This window comes from Polypterus senegalus, chromosome 7 (genome assembly GCF_016835505.1).
Source record: "Polypterus senegalus isolate Bchr_013 chromosome 7, ASM1683550v1, whole genome shotgun sequence".
NCBI classification, from domain to species: Eukaryota; Metazoa; Chordata; class Cladistia; order Polypteriformes; family Polypteridae; genus Polypterus; species Polypterus senegalus.
In genome coordinates, this window is record NC_053160.1 from 96,072,002 (window position 1) to 96,090,998 (window position 18,997).

Sequence of the window (18,997 nt, forward strand, 5' to 3'; positions counted from 1 at the left end):
ATGAATGCTCCAGGAACAGCTGTTTGTATGCTTCACTAATCACACTGATTACAATTGATCACAGGTGGAAGCCAGTAACTATGGTCTGCAATGGCAATGGTGCTTACTTACACCTGATTGAGTTTAGGAGGGGAGTGATCCTTTATTCATCTTAGGATTTCTTGTTTTTGAATTCTACACACAACACCCCATAATGACAACGTGAAAAAAGTTTATTTGAGGTTTTTAAAAATAAAAAAACTGAGAAATCACATGTACATGCTGTAAGTATTCACAGCCTTTGCTCAATACTTTGTCGATGCACCTTTGGCAGCAATTACAGCCTCAAGTCTTTTTGAATATGATGCCACAAGCTTGGCACACCTATCCTTGGCCAGTTTCACCCATTTCTCTTTGCAGCACCTCTCAAGCTCCATCAGGTTGGATGGGAAGTGCCGGTGAACAGCCATTTTAAGATCTCTTCAGAGATGTTCAATCAGATTCAAGTAGGGTTGTTGACCTGCTGAAAGATGAACGGTCACCCCAGTCTGAGGTCAAGAGCGCTCTGGAGAAGGTTTTCATCCAGGATGTCTCTGTACATTGCTGCAGTCATCTTTCCCTTTATCCTGACTAGTCTCCCAGTTCCTGCTGCTGAAAACGTCCCCACACCATGATGCTGCCACCACCATGCTTCACTGTAGGGATAGTATTGGCCTGGTGATGAGCGGTGCCTGGTTTCCTCCAGGCCACTCTACCATACAGGCCTGATTGGTGGATTGCTGCAGAGATGGTTGTCCTTCTGGAAGGTTCTCATCTCTTCACAGAGGTCCTCATTGGGTTCTTGGTCACCTCCCTGACTAAGGCCCTTCTCCCCCGATTACTCGGTTTAGATGGCCGGCCAGTTCTAGGAAGAGTCCAGGGGCCTCATGTATAAACGGTGCGTACGCACAGAAATGTTGCATAAGAACTTTTCCACGTTCAAATCGCGATATATAAAACCTACACTTGGCGTAAAGCCACGCACTTTTCCACGGTACCTCATGCCTTGTCGTACGCAAGTTCTCTGCTCGGTTTTGCAAACTGGCGGCACCCAGCGTCAAAGCAATGGTACTGTTCTTGTGTGATTACTCATTATTTTCATGACGCGGCTTTATAAATACACAGAAACTAACCGCATATTGTTTATTAGTGTAATGCATCTGATTGTAATTAACTTGTAACAATATAATGGTCCAGGGAACAGCCATAGTATTCCAAATACCATAACTGCTTTAGCGTTGTTACTCTCACTTCTCCTCCTCCTTCTTCTTCTTCTTCTTTCAGCTCCTCCCATTAGGAGTTGCCACAGCGGATCATCTTTTTCCATATTACTCTCACTGCACGACTCGGAGTATTTATATCACTGTATCTGAGTGTGAATCACAGCAGCAGCTGATCGGAAAGAGAATTATCGGTATACAGCTTTAAGGACACGCTGTCTCAGCCACTGCAAAACGTTTTAAAGCCTTTCCTGTACAGACCTCGCGGTTCAGAAACAGTTTAATCCCAAGAACTTTAAATGCACTCAATCAATTGCTCCTTGTAGAACGGTTTGTACTTATAAGTACAATCACCCCACTGTAAACTTGCACTACAGTTATAATATCTCACAACCTGAGCCACTTTATAAAGCACGTATTTACATATGATGACGATATCATTTTTAAGGTGAAATGCAGCAAAATATGTTTGTTAAATTATACACATAAAACTTTAACTTCATTTAAATAATCTATATTCTTCACTGGGAGTGTCGTGAAGGATAGAATAATTAAACATGTACTACGAAGATATTTCAATGTTCTTTAAACGTTTTGAAGAATCGGCTAAGCTTACAGATGGCTTAACGTCTATTACAGAGCTGATTGTGTGGCGATCGGTTACTTGGGGAAAGGAAAGCACTGACTGCAGTGATGGCTACGCCAATATATATTGAATATAAAACAGAAAGAGAAAATAACAACACAGCTAAAAACGCAGCGACAAATTTCGACAAAAGATAAATGCTTGTCATGAGCACGAGGCTCATGAAACACATGTTTAATAATGTGCTTTAGCTCCTATCATCATGAAAATGACATCACGTATACATCTCAGTATTTTAGTTATTCAGAGAGCTGTAATATCACAAATGTAATGGACTCTGTGTCCAGTTGGAGGAAGAGAGCCAGTTTAAGAAGCAAGTAGTGATTCACACACATAGAGCACATACGAGTAGAAGATCAAATACAAAACAAAGCATTTAACGTGCTACTTTAATTACGATGTAATTTTGAGAAACTGGTTAATTAAACGATTTTAAGATGAAGTTTATAATGTTCTACTAAATGACAAAATAAACTACGTGATTAAAGTGGAAAATTCGAGATTGAAGTTGACATTTCGTGCTTTTTCCCCACCGTGTGCCTTTTTTCTCTGTACCCTAATAAGCTTTCATATGACACTCAGACAGTGGGCTTACAACTCTTCTTTTCACGGCAACTTTGATATGTGACTTCTTTTTATTTCCGGCACTGTGCGATTTTGTGAATGTGAGCTTTCAAGTTTCTCCAACACGCTATGTCACTCGATCAACTTCATTTTGTTGATTATACCACGGTTTATTTGAACAAATAGTATGTTTTTCCTTTGCCTCCACTTGGTATTCGCTGAAATTTTTATATTTTCCCCGTGCTTTTCCCATTGTCTTTTCACAGAAGGCTGCGCTTAAGGGCGATTTATATTGATTTGCATATTCAAATAGGCGTAATTCTGGGAGGTTTTTGGGCGTTACAAAATGCGCGTGCACATAGTTTTCACGCTGATCGGGATTTATGTAGCGGAAGAACGTGGAAGTTGGAGTACGCACAGATTCCTGCATCTGGATTTTTCTGTGCGTAAGCACATTTCGGCTTTTGTGCTTACGCCATGTTATAGTGCGAGTTCTACGCACGGCGTTATACATGAGGCCCCTGGTGGTTTCGAACTTCTTCCACTTACGGATGATGCAAGCCACTGTGCTCATTGGGATCTTCAAAGCAGCAGAAATTTTTCTGTAACCTTCCCCAGATTTGTGCCTCAAGACAATCTTGTCTCGGAGGTCTACAGAAAATTCCTTTGACTTCATGCTTGGTTTGTGCTCTGACATGAACTGTCAACTGTGGGACCTTATATAGACAGGTGTGTGCCTTTCCAAATCATGTCCAATCAACTGAATTTACCACAGGTGGACTCCAATTAAGCTGCAGAAACATCTCAAGGATGATCAGGGGAAACAGGATGCACCTGAGCTCAATTTGGAGCTTCATGGCAAAGCTGTGAATACTTATGTAAATGTGATTTGTCAGTTTTTTTTTTTTGTAAACTTTTTTCACGTTGTCATTATGGGGTGTTGTGTGTAGAATTCTGAGGAAGAAAAATTAATTGAATCCATTTTGAAATAAGGCTGTGACATAACAAAATGTGGAAAACGTGATGTGCTGTGAGTAAGTAAAGCTGGAAACATATTGGTTTGTGTCTTCATTTAAGACTGTAAAGAAAAAAATGGGAATATTTCGAAGGGGGTGATTCTTTTCTATACCCACTGTACTATATATATATATTTACATTTTTGTAAATATTTTATTATATTTTCATGGGACAACAAAGAAGATATGACACTTTGATACAATCTAGTCAGTGTACAGCATGTATAAAAATTTGCAGTCCCGTCAAAATAACTCAACACACAGCCATTAATATTTAAACCGCTGGCAACAAAAGTGAGTACACCCCTAAGTGAAAAATGTCCAGATTGTGCCCAAACTGTCAATATTTTGTGTGGCCACCATTATTTTCCAGCACTGCCTTAACTCTCTTGGGCATGGAGTTCACTAGATGTGATGAAGACCATGGAACGGCTGCTGCTTCACCACCTGAAGCCACAGGTCTGCCACGCCCTCGACCCTCTGCAGTTCGCATACCAGGAGCAAGTGGGAGCGGAGGATGCCATCATCTATATGCTACACCGATCCCTCTCCCATTTGGACAGAGGCAGTGGTACAGTAAGAATTATATTTCTGGACTTATCTAGCGCCTTAAGCACCATCCAACCTCTGCTCCTTGGGGACAAGCTGACAGAGATGGGAGTAGATTCAGACCTGGTGGCATGGATCGTGAACTATCTTACAGACAGACCTCAGTATGTGCGTCTGTGACATTCTGGGCAGCAACACAGGAGTGCCGCAGGGCACTGTACTTTCTCCAGTCCTGTTCAGCCTATACATCGGACTTCCAGTACAACTCGGAGTCCTGCCACGTGCAAAAGTTCGCTGATGACACTGCTATCATGGGCTGCATCAGGAGTGGGCAGGAGGAGTACTATAGGAAACTAATCAAGGACTTTGTTAAATGGTGCGACTCAAACCACTTACACCTGAACACCAGCAAAACCAAGAAGCTGGTGGTGGATTTTAGGAGACCCAGGCCCCTTCTTGACTCCGTGATTATCAGAGGCGACTGTGTGCAGAGGGTACAGACCTTTAAATACCTGGGAGTGCAGCTGGATGATAAATTGGACTGGACTGCCAATACTAATGCTCTGTGCAAGAGACGACGGAGCCGACTATACTTCCTTAGAAGACTGGCATCTTTCAACTAATGCAATAAGATGCTGGAGATATTCTATCAGACGGTTGCACCCTCTTCTACACGGTGGTGTGCTGGGGAGGCAGCATAAAGAAGACGGACACCTCACGCCTGGACAAACTGGTGAGGAAGGCAGGCTCTATTGTAGGCACGGAGCTGTTACAGTTCGACATCTGTGGCGGAGCGACGGGCGCTGAGCAGGCTCCTGTCATTCATGGAGAATCCACGGCATCCACTGAACAGTATCATCTCCAGGCAGAGGAGTAGCTTCAGCGACAGACTGCTGTCACTATCCTGCTCCACTGACAGACTGAGGAGATCGTTCCTCCCCTACATTATGCGACTCCTCAAATCCACCCAGAGGTGGGGTGAGGAAGGATAAACGTCAACATTATACAAAATTATTGCGTTTTACCTGAATTTTTATCACTCTTGAATTTAATATTGTTTTTATCAGTATGCTGCTGCTGGCTGCTGGAGTAAGTGTCCATCTATCTAGATAGATAGAGCTTCACAGGTTGCCACTAGAATCCTCTTCCACTCCTGCATGATGACATCCCGGAGCTGGTGGATGTTAGAGACCTTGCGCTCCTTCACTTTCCATTTGAGGATGCCCCACAGATGCTCAAGTGGGTTTAGGTCTGGGGGTATGCTTGGCCAGTCCAGCACCTTTACCCTCGGTTTCTTTAGAAAGGCAGTGGTTGTCTTGGAGAGGTGTTTGGGGTCGTTATCATGTTGGAATACTGCCCTGTGGCCCAGTTTGCAAAGGGGGGGGGAATCATGCTCTGCTTCAGTATGTCACAGTACATGTTGGCACTCATGCAGCCCCAAACCATGACACTCCCACCACCATGCTTGACTGTAGGCAAGACACACTTGTCTTTTGTACTCCTCACCTGGTTGCTGCCACACATGCTTGAGACCATCTGAACCAAATAAGTTTATCTTGGTCTCATCAGACCACAGGACATGGTTCCAGTAATCCATGTCTCTAGTCTGCTTGTCTTCAGCAAACTGTTTGCGGGCTTTCTTGTGCATCATCTTTAGAAAAGGCTTTCTTCTGGGGCGACAGCCATGCAGACCAATTTGATGCAGTGTTCGGCGTATGGTCTGAGTAGGCTGACTCCCACCCCTTCTACCTCTGCAGCAATGCTGGCAGCACTCATACACCTATTTTCAAATGACAACCTCTGGATATGACACTAAGCACGTGCGCTCAACTTCTTTGGTTGACCATGGTGAGGCCTGTTCTGAGTGGAACCTGTCCTGTTAAACCGCTGTATGGTCTTGGCCACCGTGCAGCAGCTCAGTTTCAGGGTGTTGGCAATCTTCTTATAGCCTAGGCCATCTTTATGTAGAACAACAATTCTTTTTTTCAGATCCTCAGCCTGAGACACCGGGGAGGAAAAATGGCTAAATGGGCACAATTTGGACATTTTTCACTTAGGGGAGTACTCACTTTTGTTCCCAGCAGTTTAGATATTAATGGGGTGTGTGTCGAGTTATTTTGTGGGGACAGCAAATTTTACTCTGTTATACAAGCTGTACACTGACTACATTGTATCAAAGTGTCATATCTTCAGTGTTGTCCCATGAAAATATAATAAAATTTTACAAAAATGTGAGGGGTGTACTTACATCTGTGAGATACTGTATATACAGTATATAATATATACATACACATAGGTTTCTGAACTCTTTTGGGACCCTCCCCACAATGGGATGACACGGCGAAGCACGATTGCCCCATCTGTGGAGGGCTGCTTGTCTGTTACTGTGGCTACTGCAGGTTCACAAAAATAGTGCTGTGGAAACAAATACGAAAAAATTGCGGTTGCGCTATAAGTGACAGTCACCACCGGGTAAATTACCCTGCTGTTCCTGTTTCGAGTTGAATAAAGCTGGTTTTGCTGAAGTTTTGAGACTCTGCCTTGTTTTTGTGGTGCAAGACACATAGTTACATTTGCAATATCTGCTGTATAGATATTGCAAATGTAACTGTCATACCATTCACACACTTACCAAGTCAGTTAACTGGAATATATTTTGGGATGTGGGAAGAAAACCTTTGACAGATACAAGCCGAGTTACTTACCCCAGATTTGGGAGTTGTGAGGCAACAGAGTTCACTGCCACACCACCACCTGTACACCTCAAAAAGGACAAATCTAAAAATCCAACATCGTCTCAAGGTGCAAGCTGCCCCTTTCTCCGATAGCCAATAATGTGCTGCCTGATGGAAAGAGTTTCCAGGAAAGGCAAGTCCAGCCACAATCTCTGCCGTTTTTGTTTTTCCATTCTGTCATAGTACTTATCACTGTGACAGTGTGGGGCGGCTCCTTGAACCACTTGAACTGGACACCATCAGTACCATAACCGAGATGACCAAGTTTCGTGCTTCCCTTTTAAAATGGGTATCTGACACAGCTGCGGCAATCAGCAGCTCCCAGCGTCAATTAGGGTCGTGGGCGGGCAATCCTGCACCTACGGGAATTGCTCCTGTAACGCAACCATGTTCAGAGACACAAAGACGCACTGCAGTGATTTAAAAGGTGCTACAGACCTCACTTTACCACAACCCAACAAACGAGTTGCTTCTGTTTGCAAGGTTCAACAATCCTGCATTCCTTATTCATCACTTCTGCACTGTATTTCCGGCGGAGTGCACATTGGTTGTCAGTGCTTGTGCACAGCGTCTGTTCATAAAATTTAAAAGGAACACTCCAACCAAAAATATTTTTTTATATATGTTACTTACCTCATGTAGGCTATAGTGATGGCTTATAAATTTTTTTTTTATAAGCCAGTGTGGTTTCTAATGCAGGAAACAACAAAGAATATCAAAATCTCGCATTACTTGTACCACATATTCCGCAGTTCATGTCCTCCAGAGTACATGCTCACAACACACTTTTTTTGCAAAAATACTGCTACATAAATAACTCCAAAAAAATTAAAGTAGTCCACAAACAGGAAACACTTTCACACAGACTTGTGCTATTGAAGACAGGACTCTTGACCAATGAAAGAGAGGAACAGGCAGGTTTGAAGAAGTCTATCCATATGGTAAACTTTTGCCTATTTGTTAGTTCATACTTCTCTGATAGTTAAAGTGAAGTCAAGGAAAGTGACCAATGCTTCTTTTAGTCAAGAGTCTGAGCATCTAAAGGAAGTATACATGAGGTGAAGTGGTTCAAAACAGCACCCGTATAACATTGATATGCACGTCTCTAAAGATCTCAATGCTATGCTTGTTTGTTCTTTTTCTTTCAATATGTCTTTTCTGATTGGTAGCAGCAGTTGTTTCATGGCTCTGTGGGAAGGGTCTACAAAATGGACCACACCATTCTTCTGGCTTTTTATCATAAAATTCATAAAAGTAAAAGTGGATATGTTTATTCGAGTGAGGTTTAGTACAGGGTGAGGATCTTCTTAGTATGCCCCATGTAGATAGCCAACCAATCATTTTATGATGCCATGTGAGGGTTTCAGTCCATTGTGGTATTGATGAAACCACCATGGTTTAACTATTTCTGTATCTCTCCACTGACCAGTCCGGAGCAAAGAAGATATAGATGCCTTACTGCATCTTCTGGAAACACTTATCCCCTGCTACTGCCGACACCTTCAACCAAAATATTGTCTGCCCCTACTTTGGTGGTATGCTACCATACAGACCGACCCTTCAGCATGTGTCTAACCCTTTGAGTAGATTTCTACAAAATCAAAATCACCTACCTCAGCCGTGTGTTATCAGTAGATGGCATGTGTGTGTACACATACAAGAGCAAGGCAATTGTGGACTATATGAAAACCACGAGAGAAGTCTCCAGCACAAGTTCATTCCACCTCCTCTATTCCAGTTGCTGAGGAAGTCATGCACCTGGATATGGTTACCAGTGTGGAATGACACCTTGCTGTCTTTGACAAAGTCATTAAAATCTGCACCACTCCTGTCACAGCCTAATCCTGATGAAGCTTCCAATCCATATGGACACAAATAACCATGGACTTGGCACCATTCTGTCAGCGACAGAGGATGGACAGAGTAAAATAAATGCTTCGCACATTCACCATTAAGAATTTCATGGCTACCATGTCAGCTGTACAGAAATGCCACTATTCACTGGTGAGACCCAAGTTTGGAATGTACAAAGATGACAGAGTTTGGAACAGGAGTTGAGCAATTGGACGGTATGTCTGTAGCAGTAAGAGATCCACTTTCAATGCAGTAAGAGCTGTGCAAACAAGCATCAGTGGTGTGGAGGTAGTAACTTAGGCCTTTATTGAAACTCCCCCTTAAAACTCAGAACATTCTACAAGTTCATTTCTTCAGTGCTTTCTGCAGGGCACGAAGGGAACTTGCTCTAAGCAAAGGTCTGACCGCTTCTAAGGAACATCAGGGCATTACATCAATGTGTGCCAACAAAGGAACAAGACTACTATCAGTTGGTAATTTCCAGGGTGTAGGTCTGCTCCAACTCCATCTTGGCAGAACTAAAACCCTATTCAAAATCCTAGAGGAGACCAGATGGCTGGCTTCAGGAAAATCTAGGCTCTCGTTCCTTTGCGTCAGGGGAGTGGTACGTTGATGTGAATCTTATTGGAACTTTACACCCAATATAATTTAGTCGAGTGGAGACATTTATGCTTATAAAAGTCAAAGCTTTGAAGATCTCGTCTCCTTGTGGGGTGCAGGAGGAGCATCATCATAGACTGGTGTCTGCAGTTTACAGAGTCAATTGGTGTTACCTTCTTCAAGCTAATTGCACCAAATGAGTGAATCAGAACCTCAACACCATGATAACTGCATCCTTCATTGGAGACTATCAGGACAGGACGTACCGACAGCCCGAGTACAAGACTAATGCCATAAGCATGTCACTTCCAGGCTCTCCTTCACACCTTTCAAAATTCTGGTATCCAGTTAAAACTTTATGTGCTTTAACATGTGGCTACATTGATCTCGATATGAGAGATGGATTGCACCTGGGTGACTTAGAAAAAGGGAAAGAGTTTCCTAGGATTTTGTTAATGGCAAGATATTTTATTTGCCCCATTGGTTTAGGTTATTTTGCACCAGCAGAAGCCTCTAAATGTACGCTTATTCGGACTTCTTCAGTCAAATATTTGTAGTTTCCAGTCCAAGTGACAAGTGCTGTCATTATCAAAACAGTTCTGAATCGAAAGACTGACGTTTTAATACTCGGCTGCTGTTAAGTCTTCTCCCCAATCCCACCGTTACGGTGCGCCTACTGCAAGTTTACATGCAGAACAGGAATAAGAGACAATACAAAAGGAAGCTTTAAATAATGTTTATTTTTTCATATTATTTATTTGTAAATGACTAATCCCTTGTAACCAATACCTAGCTACATCCCCACCCCCAAACTAACAGTACACAGTAAAAACTAACTGAATGTCCTTCAAATTCTCAGCATGTTCATTTAACATTTTTAAAAACTATTTCTTTAAAAAAAATGCTAATTTTGTTTTATCATAAGAAAATAGTAAAAGTGTTTTCCAGCACCTAAGTAGGGAGTAAACCTGAATACATTTTAAACTGCAAGCTGCCAGAGAAATAAAAGTTTCAAATCACACTTTAAAAAAAAAATAAAAAATAAAATAATAGTACATAATTAATATAATGTATTAAGTGTTCTCAGAATTCAAAGTTCATTGAAATAATGTGCAGAAAAGTGTTTACGAAATACAAGTTCAACTGCAAAAGAAAGAATTTATATTTTACAAATTAAAAATAAAATATTAAAATGATACAAAAAAATGAGGAAATTATAAAGTTGGCAGCACATTGGTTCAACAGGGGAAAGACAGTCTTTCTTAATGTCTTCACATAATCGAACAACCTCTTCTAGATTCTTTTGGCTCACCCTAAAAATGCACACATAAAACATTAGCTAGAATTTCTACATTGTACGCATGCATTCTGCTTTAAGAGCTTATATCCTTTAAACATATTACAATGAATTAAAAAAAAAAAAAAAAAGCTTATTTCTAATTCAATCCAGGATGAAAACAAGGGGAGCACATTTATTCACCAGCACATCAGTGTTTATGTGACAGACAATAATGTTCATCAGCGTAGACAAAGACACAGAGCAGCCACACACACGGCACATTTTGAACAGTCTGAGAATGAGTGCTTGTTCCGTGATGTTAAAGGCAAGCCTACTTAATTGATTTACAGGGAAAATATTTCCTGCATAATAAATCTCTAATGCAGTCATCAAGATGATAATAATCTGCTTGTCCCCTTGAAGCTAAACCAGTTGTCCAATCCACCCACCCTTTACAAGACATTAGAACAGGCTTTCTACAATTTGCATGTTATCCTGTGTTCTTGGTCAATGACATAACTCATTTTCCACGTATGCATTCAGAAGTTAGCAGCAGTAACTGACCACACAACCAGTTAACTGCCAGCAGATAAAACTGAGGAAGCACAGAATTTTTTTTCTTTGCTTGAAATGCACAACACACAATTGTCTCGCTGAAATGTATAAACTGGTATTTCTGAATGCCTCCTTTTTGAAACTTTAGGCAGTGATGTAGCAGCCATTCCAGAATCCTCAATTTTCACCCCCAATATAATGAAGTATTGGGGAGTGTGTTTTTTTTTATCATTCTTTCTCACATACCCTGAAGCAGGGATGATGGAGCAAGCTGGGGCGTATGCAGACTGTATGCAAGTAGAATGCAGTAGCCATTTCCAAAAATTGGCCTTCTATGCATCAGCACACAAATGGATACTCAAGCTACTTTCTCAACAACTGCTGCTGCTACTACTACTACTACTTTCGGCTGCTCCCATTAAGAGTTGCCACAGCGGATCATCTTTTTCCCATATCTTCCCATCTTCTGTATCTTGCTCTGTCACACCCATCACCTGCATGTCCTCGCTCACCACATCCATAAATCTTCTCTTCGGCCTTCCTCTTCTGCCAATATACCCAGCATCTCTCCTCTGCACATGTCCAAACCAACGCAATCTCGCCTTTCTGACTTTGTTTCTCAATCATCCAATCGGAGCTGACCCTCTAATGTACTTATTTCTAATCCTGTCCACCCTCATCACACTCAATGCAAATCTTAGCATCTTTAACTCTGCCACCTCCAGCTCTGTCTCCTGCTTTCTGGTCAGTGCCACCGTCTCCAACCCACATACGGTGCATCCTGAAAGTATTCACAGCGCATCACTTTTTCCACATTTTGTTATGTTACAGCCTTATTCCAAAATGGATTAAATTCATTTTTTTTCCACAGAATTCTACACACAACACCCCATTATGACATGAATAAAGTTTACTTGAGGTTTTTGCAAATTTTTTAGAATAAAAAACTGAGAAATCACATGTACATAAGTATTCACAACCTTTGCTCAATACTTTGTCAATGCACCTTTGGCAGCAATTACAGCCTCAAGTCTTTTTCAATATGATGCCACAAGCTTGGCACACCTATCCTTGGCTTAGTTTCACCCATTCCTCTTTGCAGCACCTCTCAAGCTCCATCAGGTTGGATAGGAAGCGTCGGTGCACAGCCATTTTAAGATCTCTCCAGAGATGTTCAATCGGATTCAAGTCTGAGCCACTCAAGGACATTCACAGAGTTGTCCTGAAGCCACTCCTTTGATATCTTGGCTGTGTGCTTAGGGTAGTTGTCCTGCTGAAAGATGAACGGTCGCCCCAGTCTGAGGTCAAGAGCACTCTGTAGCAGGTTTTCATCCAGGATGTCTCTGTACATTGCTGCAGTCATCTTTCCCTTTATCCTGACTAGTTCCCCAGTTCCTGTCGCTGAAAAACATCCCCACAGCATGATGCTGCCACCACCATGCTTCACATAGGGATGGTATTGGCCTGGTGATGAGCGGTGCCTGGTTTCCTCCAAATGTGATGCCTGGTATTCACACCAAAGAGTTCAATCTTTGTCTCATCAGACCAGAGAATTTTATTTCTCATTGTCAGAGTCCTTCAGGTGCCTTTTGGCAAACTCCAGGCAGGCTGCCATGTGCCTTTTACTAAGGAGTGGCTTCCGTCTGGCCACTCTACCATACAGGCCTGATTGGTGGATTGCTGCAGAGATGGTTGTCCTTCTGGAAGGTTCTCCTCCCTCCACAGAGGACCTCTGGAGCTCTGACAGAGTGACCATCTGGTTCTTGGTCACCTCCCTGACTAAGGCCCTTCTCTCCCGATTGCTCAGTTTAGATGGCTGGCCAGCTCTAGAAAGAGTCCTGGTGGTTTCGAACTTCTTCCACTTACGGATGATGGAGGCCACTGTGCTCATTGGGACCTTCAAAGCAGCAGAAATTTTTCTGTAACCTTCCCCAGATTTGTGCCTTGAGACAATCCTGTCTTGGAAGTCTATAGACAATTCCTTTGACTTCATGCTTGGTTTGTGCTCTGACATGAACTGCCAGCTGTGGGACCTTATATAGACAGGTGTGTGCCTTTCCAAATCATGTCCAATCAACTGAATTTACCACAGGTGGACTCCAATTAAGCTGCAGAAACATCTCAAGGATGATCAGGGGAAACACGATGCACCTGAGCTCAGTTTTGAGCTTCATGGCAAAGGCTGTGAATACTTATGTACATGTGATTTCTCAGTTTTTTTATTTTTAATAAATTTGCAAAAACCTCAAGTAAACTTTTTTGACGTTGTCATTATGGGGTGTTGTGTGTAGAATTCTGAGGAAAAAATGAATTTAATCCATTTTGGAATAAGGCTGTACCATAAAATGTGGAAAAAGTGATGCGCTGTGAATACTTTCCAGATGCACTGTATAACACAACTGGTCTCACTACCGTCATGTAGACCTTCTCTTTCACTCTTGCTTGTAACGGTCTGTCACAAATTACTCCTGACACTCTTCTCCACCCAATCCACCCTGCCTGCACTCTTTTTCACCTCTCTTCTACAATCCCCATTACTCTGTACTGTTGACCCCAAGTATTTAAACTCATCCACCTTTGCCAAATCTACTCGGGCTACTTTATGAACAATGTCTAGAAATACCAGGGCACAGAAATTCAAATCTGACACTGTCTTTTTTTATTCCCACTAAATTCAAAACTATTACAGCACCCACCAGGGCAGGGTAGTCTTTGGGCTAAACCATGGAAAGACAACATGCTACCACACATACATCCAACCACAAGAAAGTGCAAATGGTATGAGAGTCAGCATTGTATGAAATTTATGTGCAGCTAGTTTTAGATTAGTACATAAAAATGATACAAATACCTGATCATTTATTACAGCTAAAAAAGTTATAAGCACATAAAACTAATACCTTCTGGTGGAAGACATGAGCCTCTCTTATATGAACTTGTTCATGGTCATCATCATCTTCCTCCTCCTCCTCCTCCTCCTCTTCTGGTAGAGACGTTTTAAAAATAGTGGTCCTTTGGGCCATCTCCTACAATAATTAGTTTGACAAAGCACATTAGCCAGGCAGAGGAAGGATCTAGGACCTTAACTGAAATGCATATGCACAATAGTCAGAAAACGACCCATTTCATCGATTTTGAGGAGCTTGCTTTTTATTTCCTCTTTGAGCAGGTTACATAGGGGCTGTGAAGACCACCTCAAATCAGCAAGTTGGGAAGATTTTACACATAGTTTGACTGCTTTAGTTAAATTTGAAACTGCTGACAGACCTTTTTGAGTTAAAAGAAATAATTTTTAAAAGGGACAAAGAGAACTAAGTGTCATGAAACATTTATAAACCTGGCCCATCAGTGAAAGCTCGGCACAAATGTCAAATTAAGCCAGAATTGGACTGGAGAAACTCAGATAATGAAACATTTTGAAACTGGCTTGTAAAAATATGGCTGACAGTTTAGAAAAATTGAAGATTAAGTAATGAACTAAACATGAGAATGACAATATCACAATTTTGATCCAATTCAGCCAAAATCTTAGCCTCTGATCTACAGTGGTTTCTGAAGTTCCTCTATTAAGACCTGAACTAAACAATTTTGTAATTCTTTGTTCTAATCTGATGCTTTGAAATATTACTAGATTTAAAAAAAAAATATCACAGTAGTGATTGTTTAGTGAGTAGCAAGGGTATATAGCTTAGGATACATGCAATTAGAAATAACAAATCATCACCTATACAAAGAAAAATACATTTTAAATTGTGTTATGAATATGAAAAGAAATTTAATTTCAAAAGGAGTATTACACACATCAGAAGGGGATGTCTGGGGTATGTGGTGTTATGGGTCCACAGCTCGTGGAGAAAAGGCCATTGATTTTAAATAAATAATCACCGCACCGAGGCGGCTTCGTGAGGGGGGTTGTTAGCGAGCGGGGCAGTCGTCGATGTGGGCGTTTCTCACCGTGTGCACAGGTGAGGAACTGCCCACATTCGTGATTGCTCCCGTGGCTAATGCTGCAGCTGTGATGGCCCCTCACGTTTTTAAAAGAAGCGCAAATCGGTTGGGGGGAGAGAGAGAGAATCGATCGGAGAGAAAGGAAAGGAGAGGACGGAGGTTACAGGGAGCGTGGAAGCAAGCGGTGCAAGAGAGAGACGGACAGGCGGTGTGTGCGTCTGGTGAGCGCGCGATCGAGCGCTCGTGGGCAGCTGCGAGGAAGCTGGGTGTTAGGCCGACACCCAGGTGTTTGTGCAGATGTCGCTCCCGCTGAGCGATCTGGTAGCGGGAGTGACAAGGTGAAAGCGACGGGCCGCAGAGAGGCCATGGAAAAGGCAGCGGAAGTCGGGAGACTTGGTGATGGAATCCCCAACGTGGGTGACCTGGCCGTTGAGGGTAATCAAGTCTCGGGGACTGGGATGAGTGCCAGACCGAAGCCAGGGATCGGGAGGTCTCCAGTCTCCAGCGTGTGATGTAGGAGGGCAGCTGCAGAGAGCGTCTTGCCTGCTGCTAAGCCCGTACGGGATAAGCAGGTGAGACGCATACAGAAAATAGGCACCGGATTGTGTTAGTGTTTTAAGATTGATTCCATAAGATTTAACCTCCGATTTTAAGGATTGTTTTTTCTATTGAGTTTTAACCCCCACGTGTTCTTTTAATGGATTATTTATTTTATTGAAGATCTGCACTATTTATTGGAACACTGTTTTTGTTTTGTTGACTGCTTTTAATAAAAGCACTTTTGCACTTTTTACCTTCCCCTTGCTCAGATGCTTAATTTGCCTCCATTGACTAGCTCACTCGGCAACATTATCGACGGTGTTGGGTTCGAGTGCTTCCAATAGCAAAGGGATTGTGGAGCCAGAACCCACATCGTCACAGGGTAGGACAAAAGTTACACTGGAGGACCTGGACACCTGAGCAAAAATATTCACAATGAGATTTGTATAACAGAGGTCATCTTGAATATAGAGATGAAGGCTTGAATCTGTGTCATTGCTGTTGAACTAGTGTAAGAATATTTAATATATTTTGTTTTTAATCCTTTGTATGTTATTTCTGTGCTTTAACAAATAATCCAAACTCTTTAATTTGGTCTAGATTCGTACCTTTTTCTGATCTCAGACGTTTGGGGGATTCGAGTCAACTTTGGGCTTTCACTAAGCAGGGTTAGGGATGTTAAATACAGGTCAGGTCTGTGAGACATTGACCCCCAACAGGTAACCAAATCTGTTAAAAGTCTCAACACCAGGTGCTAGGACCAGATGTCTGGAACTGCAGGGGGAATCTTAAAGGACCCGAAGGCCATCATTACCTCTGTATCTCTCACCTCTTAGCCTGGGAAAGAGACAGATAGCCAGGATATGAATCCAGGCTCACATCTAGATAGAAGTTGAGAGAAAACTAATTTCATGAGTTTGAACTAATCAAGCACTTCTTCACTGAATAGTGGGCTATGAATGGCCAGTCAAGAAAACAAGTTATATATTGTTCTTTAGGCATAACTGGCAAGTTCAGCTACCAGAATTTAGAAAGGTCTCTTACCTCTCCCTGAGAATTTTTTAGTGTTACTTTCACATTTTCTCCAGTACCCCAGGAGGTTTGATTTTTCCATACAAGATCAGTAGGTGGATTTGTAGCAACGCCAGCATTTGAGGCCCAGATCTGAAATGTACACAGTTCTGTTAGACTGAAATCAGGGTTCAGATTTAAAATAAACTCATTTATTTTAATACATGCATTTCCAATGAAATTTCATAATGAAAAAGGATACTCATTCAACAGCAGGTCTGGGAAGGAGACTTGATAGAATTTTGAAGACTATATGAAGTGTCATACCACAGACTACAGCATATAAACAGTTTTGGTAAACAGATTCATCTCATCAGCAACAAATAAAGCAAATGAGAATTCTGCTACAGAATTGAAAAGCTGCTTGGCCACTTAACACAAAAAGCTCAAAAGTGGCACTGTACTGACAAAGAGAAAAGAAAAAAACTGTTACTCAAACATACGCCATATAAATGAACTAATGTACGAAGGGCTAAAAGTCATAGAAAAAACAGGAGATGTGAAACACCAGATCACAGCTATCCAATGCGAGTGGTAGCTTTTTCATTTGTGCAGCGTATGTGAAACAGAGTGGCCGTTTTTATGAGGCGTTATGTCCGGTTGTTCAGTTAAAAACTTTTCACAACCTTCTACAACTAGTCTGGCTGCTGGTTATCTAACCTGGCATGCCCGTCAGTGAAGAACTTGATGTATTACTGACAAATACTATGCCTAAGATTCATCCATGGAAATGGATGGTAACTGTGGATTCCAGGAGACAATTCGTGAACTTTCATTGAAAGATTTTAATGTTCACTTGTCTTGCTTCAAAAAAAGTTCAGAATGAGCCCAAAATTCCAGTGACAGGCACTAGCTAAATAATGACAAATTGGCACACACAGTGGACACCCTGGTAAAAACTGAATGCTGAAAGGCTGCAACTACTGCAGCGTCAGACAAGCTAATGCACTCATTGGTAAAGAATGTATTAAAAAACCAGAACACCTGGAAGAACAGAATGAAAATCAAGATGAAAGTCTTAAAAATCAAGTTTAAAAGGGGGATGAAAACACTAAATTATGCTTAATATATGCAGTGCATAAATGATTGGCGAATTCTAATAAAAAAATGTGTCAAACTTAGTTTTGCTATTCATACATTGACCTCAGAAAATGGAAGTTAGGAAATAATAGCTTATTTAAGGTTAGGAATCCATTTAAAAATAAAAATGTGGGTTGGCACAAACCCTGCAGCTACATGGCCTCCCCAGGACCGAGTATGAGGACCACTGCTTTAAAGCAAGAGCCTTAGAGTAAAAGGTAAGGCTAACCAACCAAGTTATCAGAAATGTTAAAATTATGGGAGACAGGATGCCTTCCGACCCTTTTTTTTAAGCCAGAGCAGGAACACCACCCGGTGCAGAATAGTAGCTCATATTTATTAACATAATGCCAGGCTAAGTTTAAAAAACAAATTGTATTTTCTGTTGGGATAGGCGGTGTGGGGGGTAAAAAAAAAAAAAAAAAGACATAACATGAAAACATAAAAACATACTTACAGTAACTTTCTGGCCAGCTTTCAAGACATATTTTGGTGTAAATTTGTAAACTGCAGATATGTCCCCAATTGTTCGTATCATTTCCATACCACCCATTGGCTGATCCTGCAAAAAAAAAAAAAAAAAAAAATTAACTTGATTATACAGCAGAGAAAATAGGTATTGAACATGAATTGTGTACTATTTAATTTAATATTGTATCAGTATACTGCTGCTGGATTATGTGAATTTCCCCTTGGGATTAATAAAGTATCTAAAGTATCTAATAAAGTGGATTACACAGGGAAAAAGTATTGAACACAAAGTAGGTGCAAAAAAGGTATGGAAAGCCAAGAAACCAGCTGAAATCTTGCAGTATTTAGAAAGCAATCCTGCCCCCTACCAGTGCAAATTAATATCAGCTGGTTTAGTCCTAAATGATGGCCTATAAAAAAGTTTCTCATTACCAAGGTGTCACACAAGAAGCATCTCATGATGGTTAAAAGCAAACCGCTCTCTCAAGACCTTCGCAACATTACTGTTGCAAAACATACTGATTGCATTAGTTAGACATATTTCTAAACTTCTGAAAGTTCCCTCAAATGTTTTTGGGGCTATAATCCGGAAGTGGAAATAACATTTCACTATAAACCAGCCACAACCAAGGTGCTCCTTGCAAGATTTCTGACAGAGAAGTCAAAATAATAATCAGAAGAGTTGTCCAAGAGCCAAGGACCACTCACAAAGAGCTTCAAAAAGACCTGGAATTAGCAGGTACAGTTGTTTCAAGGAAAACAATAAGTAATGTACTCAACCACCATGTCCTCTATACACACTCCCCATGCAAGACTCCACTGCTGAAGAAGAAGTATGTTGAGGCTCGTTT

General features: G+C 41.5%; 1 protein-coding gene across 1 annotated transcript in view; it reads right to left on the reverse strand.

Moving 5' to 3' along the window:
* Nucleotides 1–9,922: 9,922 nt before the first annotated feature.
* The window catches only part of lmnb1 (lamin B1), a 40,216-nt gene continuing 31,141 nt past the window's right edge, over nt 9,923–18,997 (reverse strand). Inside the window, exons 8-11 of the mRNA XM_039759033.1 lie at nt 18,133–18,237; nt 16,569–16,688; nt 13,937–14,062; nt 9,923–10,515 (exon numbers count right to left, since the gene is read on the reverse strand). Coding sequence (XP_039614967.1) covers nt 10,474–10,515; nt 13,937–14,062; nt 16,569–16,688; nt 18,133–18,237 — 393 coding nt within the window. The 3' untranslated portion in view covers nt 9,923–10,473. The remainder of the gene's footprint in view (nt 10,516–13,936; nt 14,063–16,568; nt 16,689–18,132; nt 18,238–18,997) is intronic.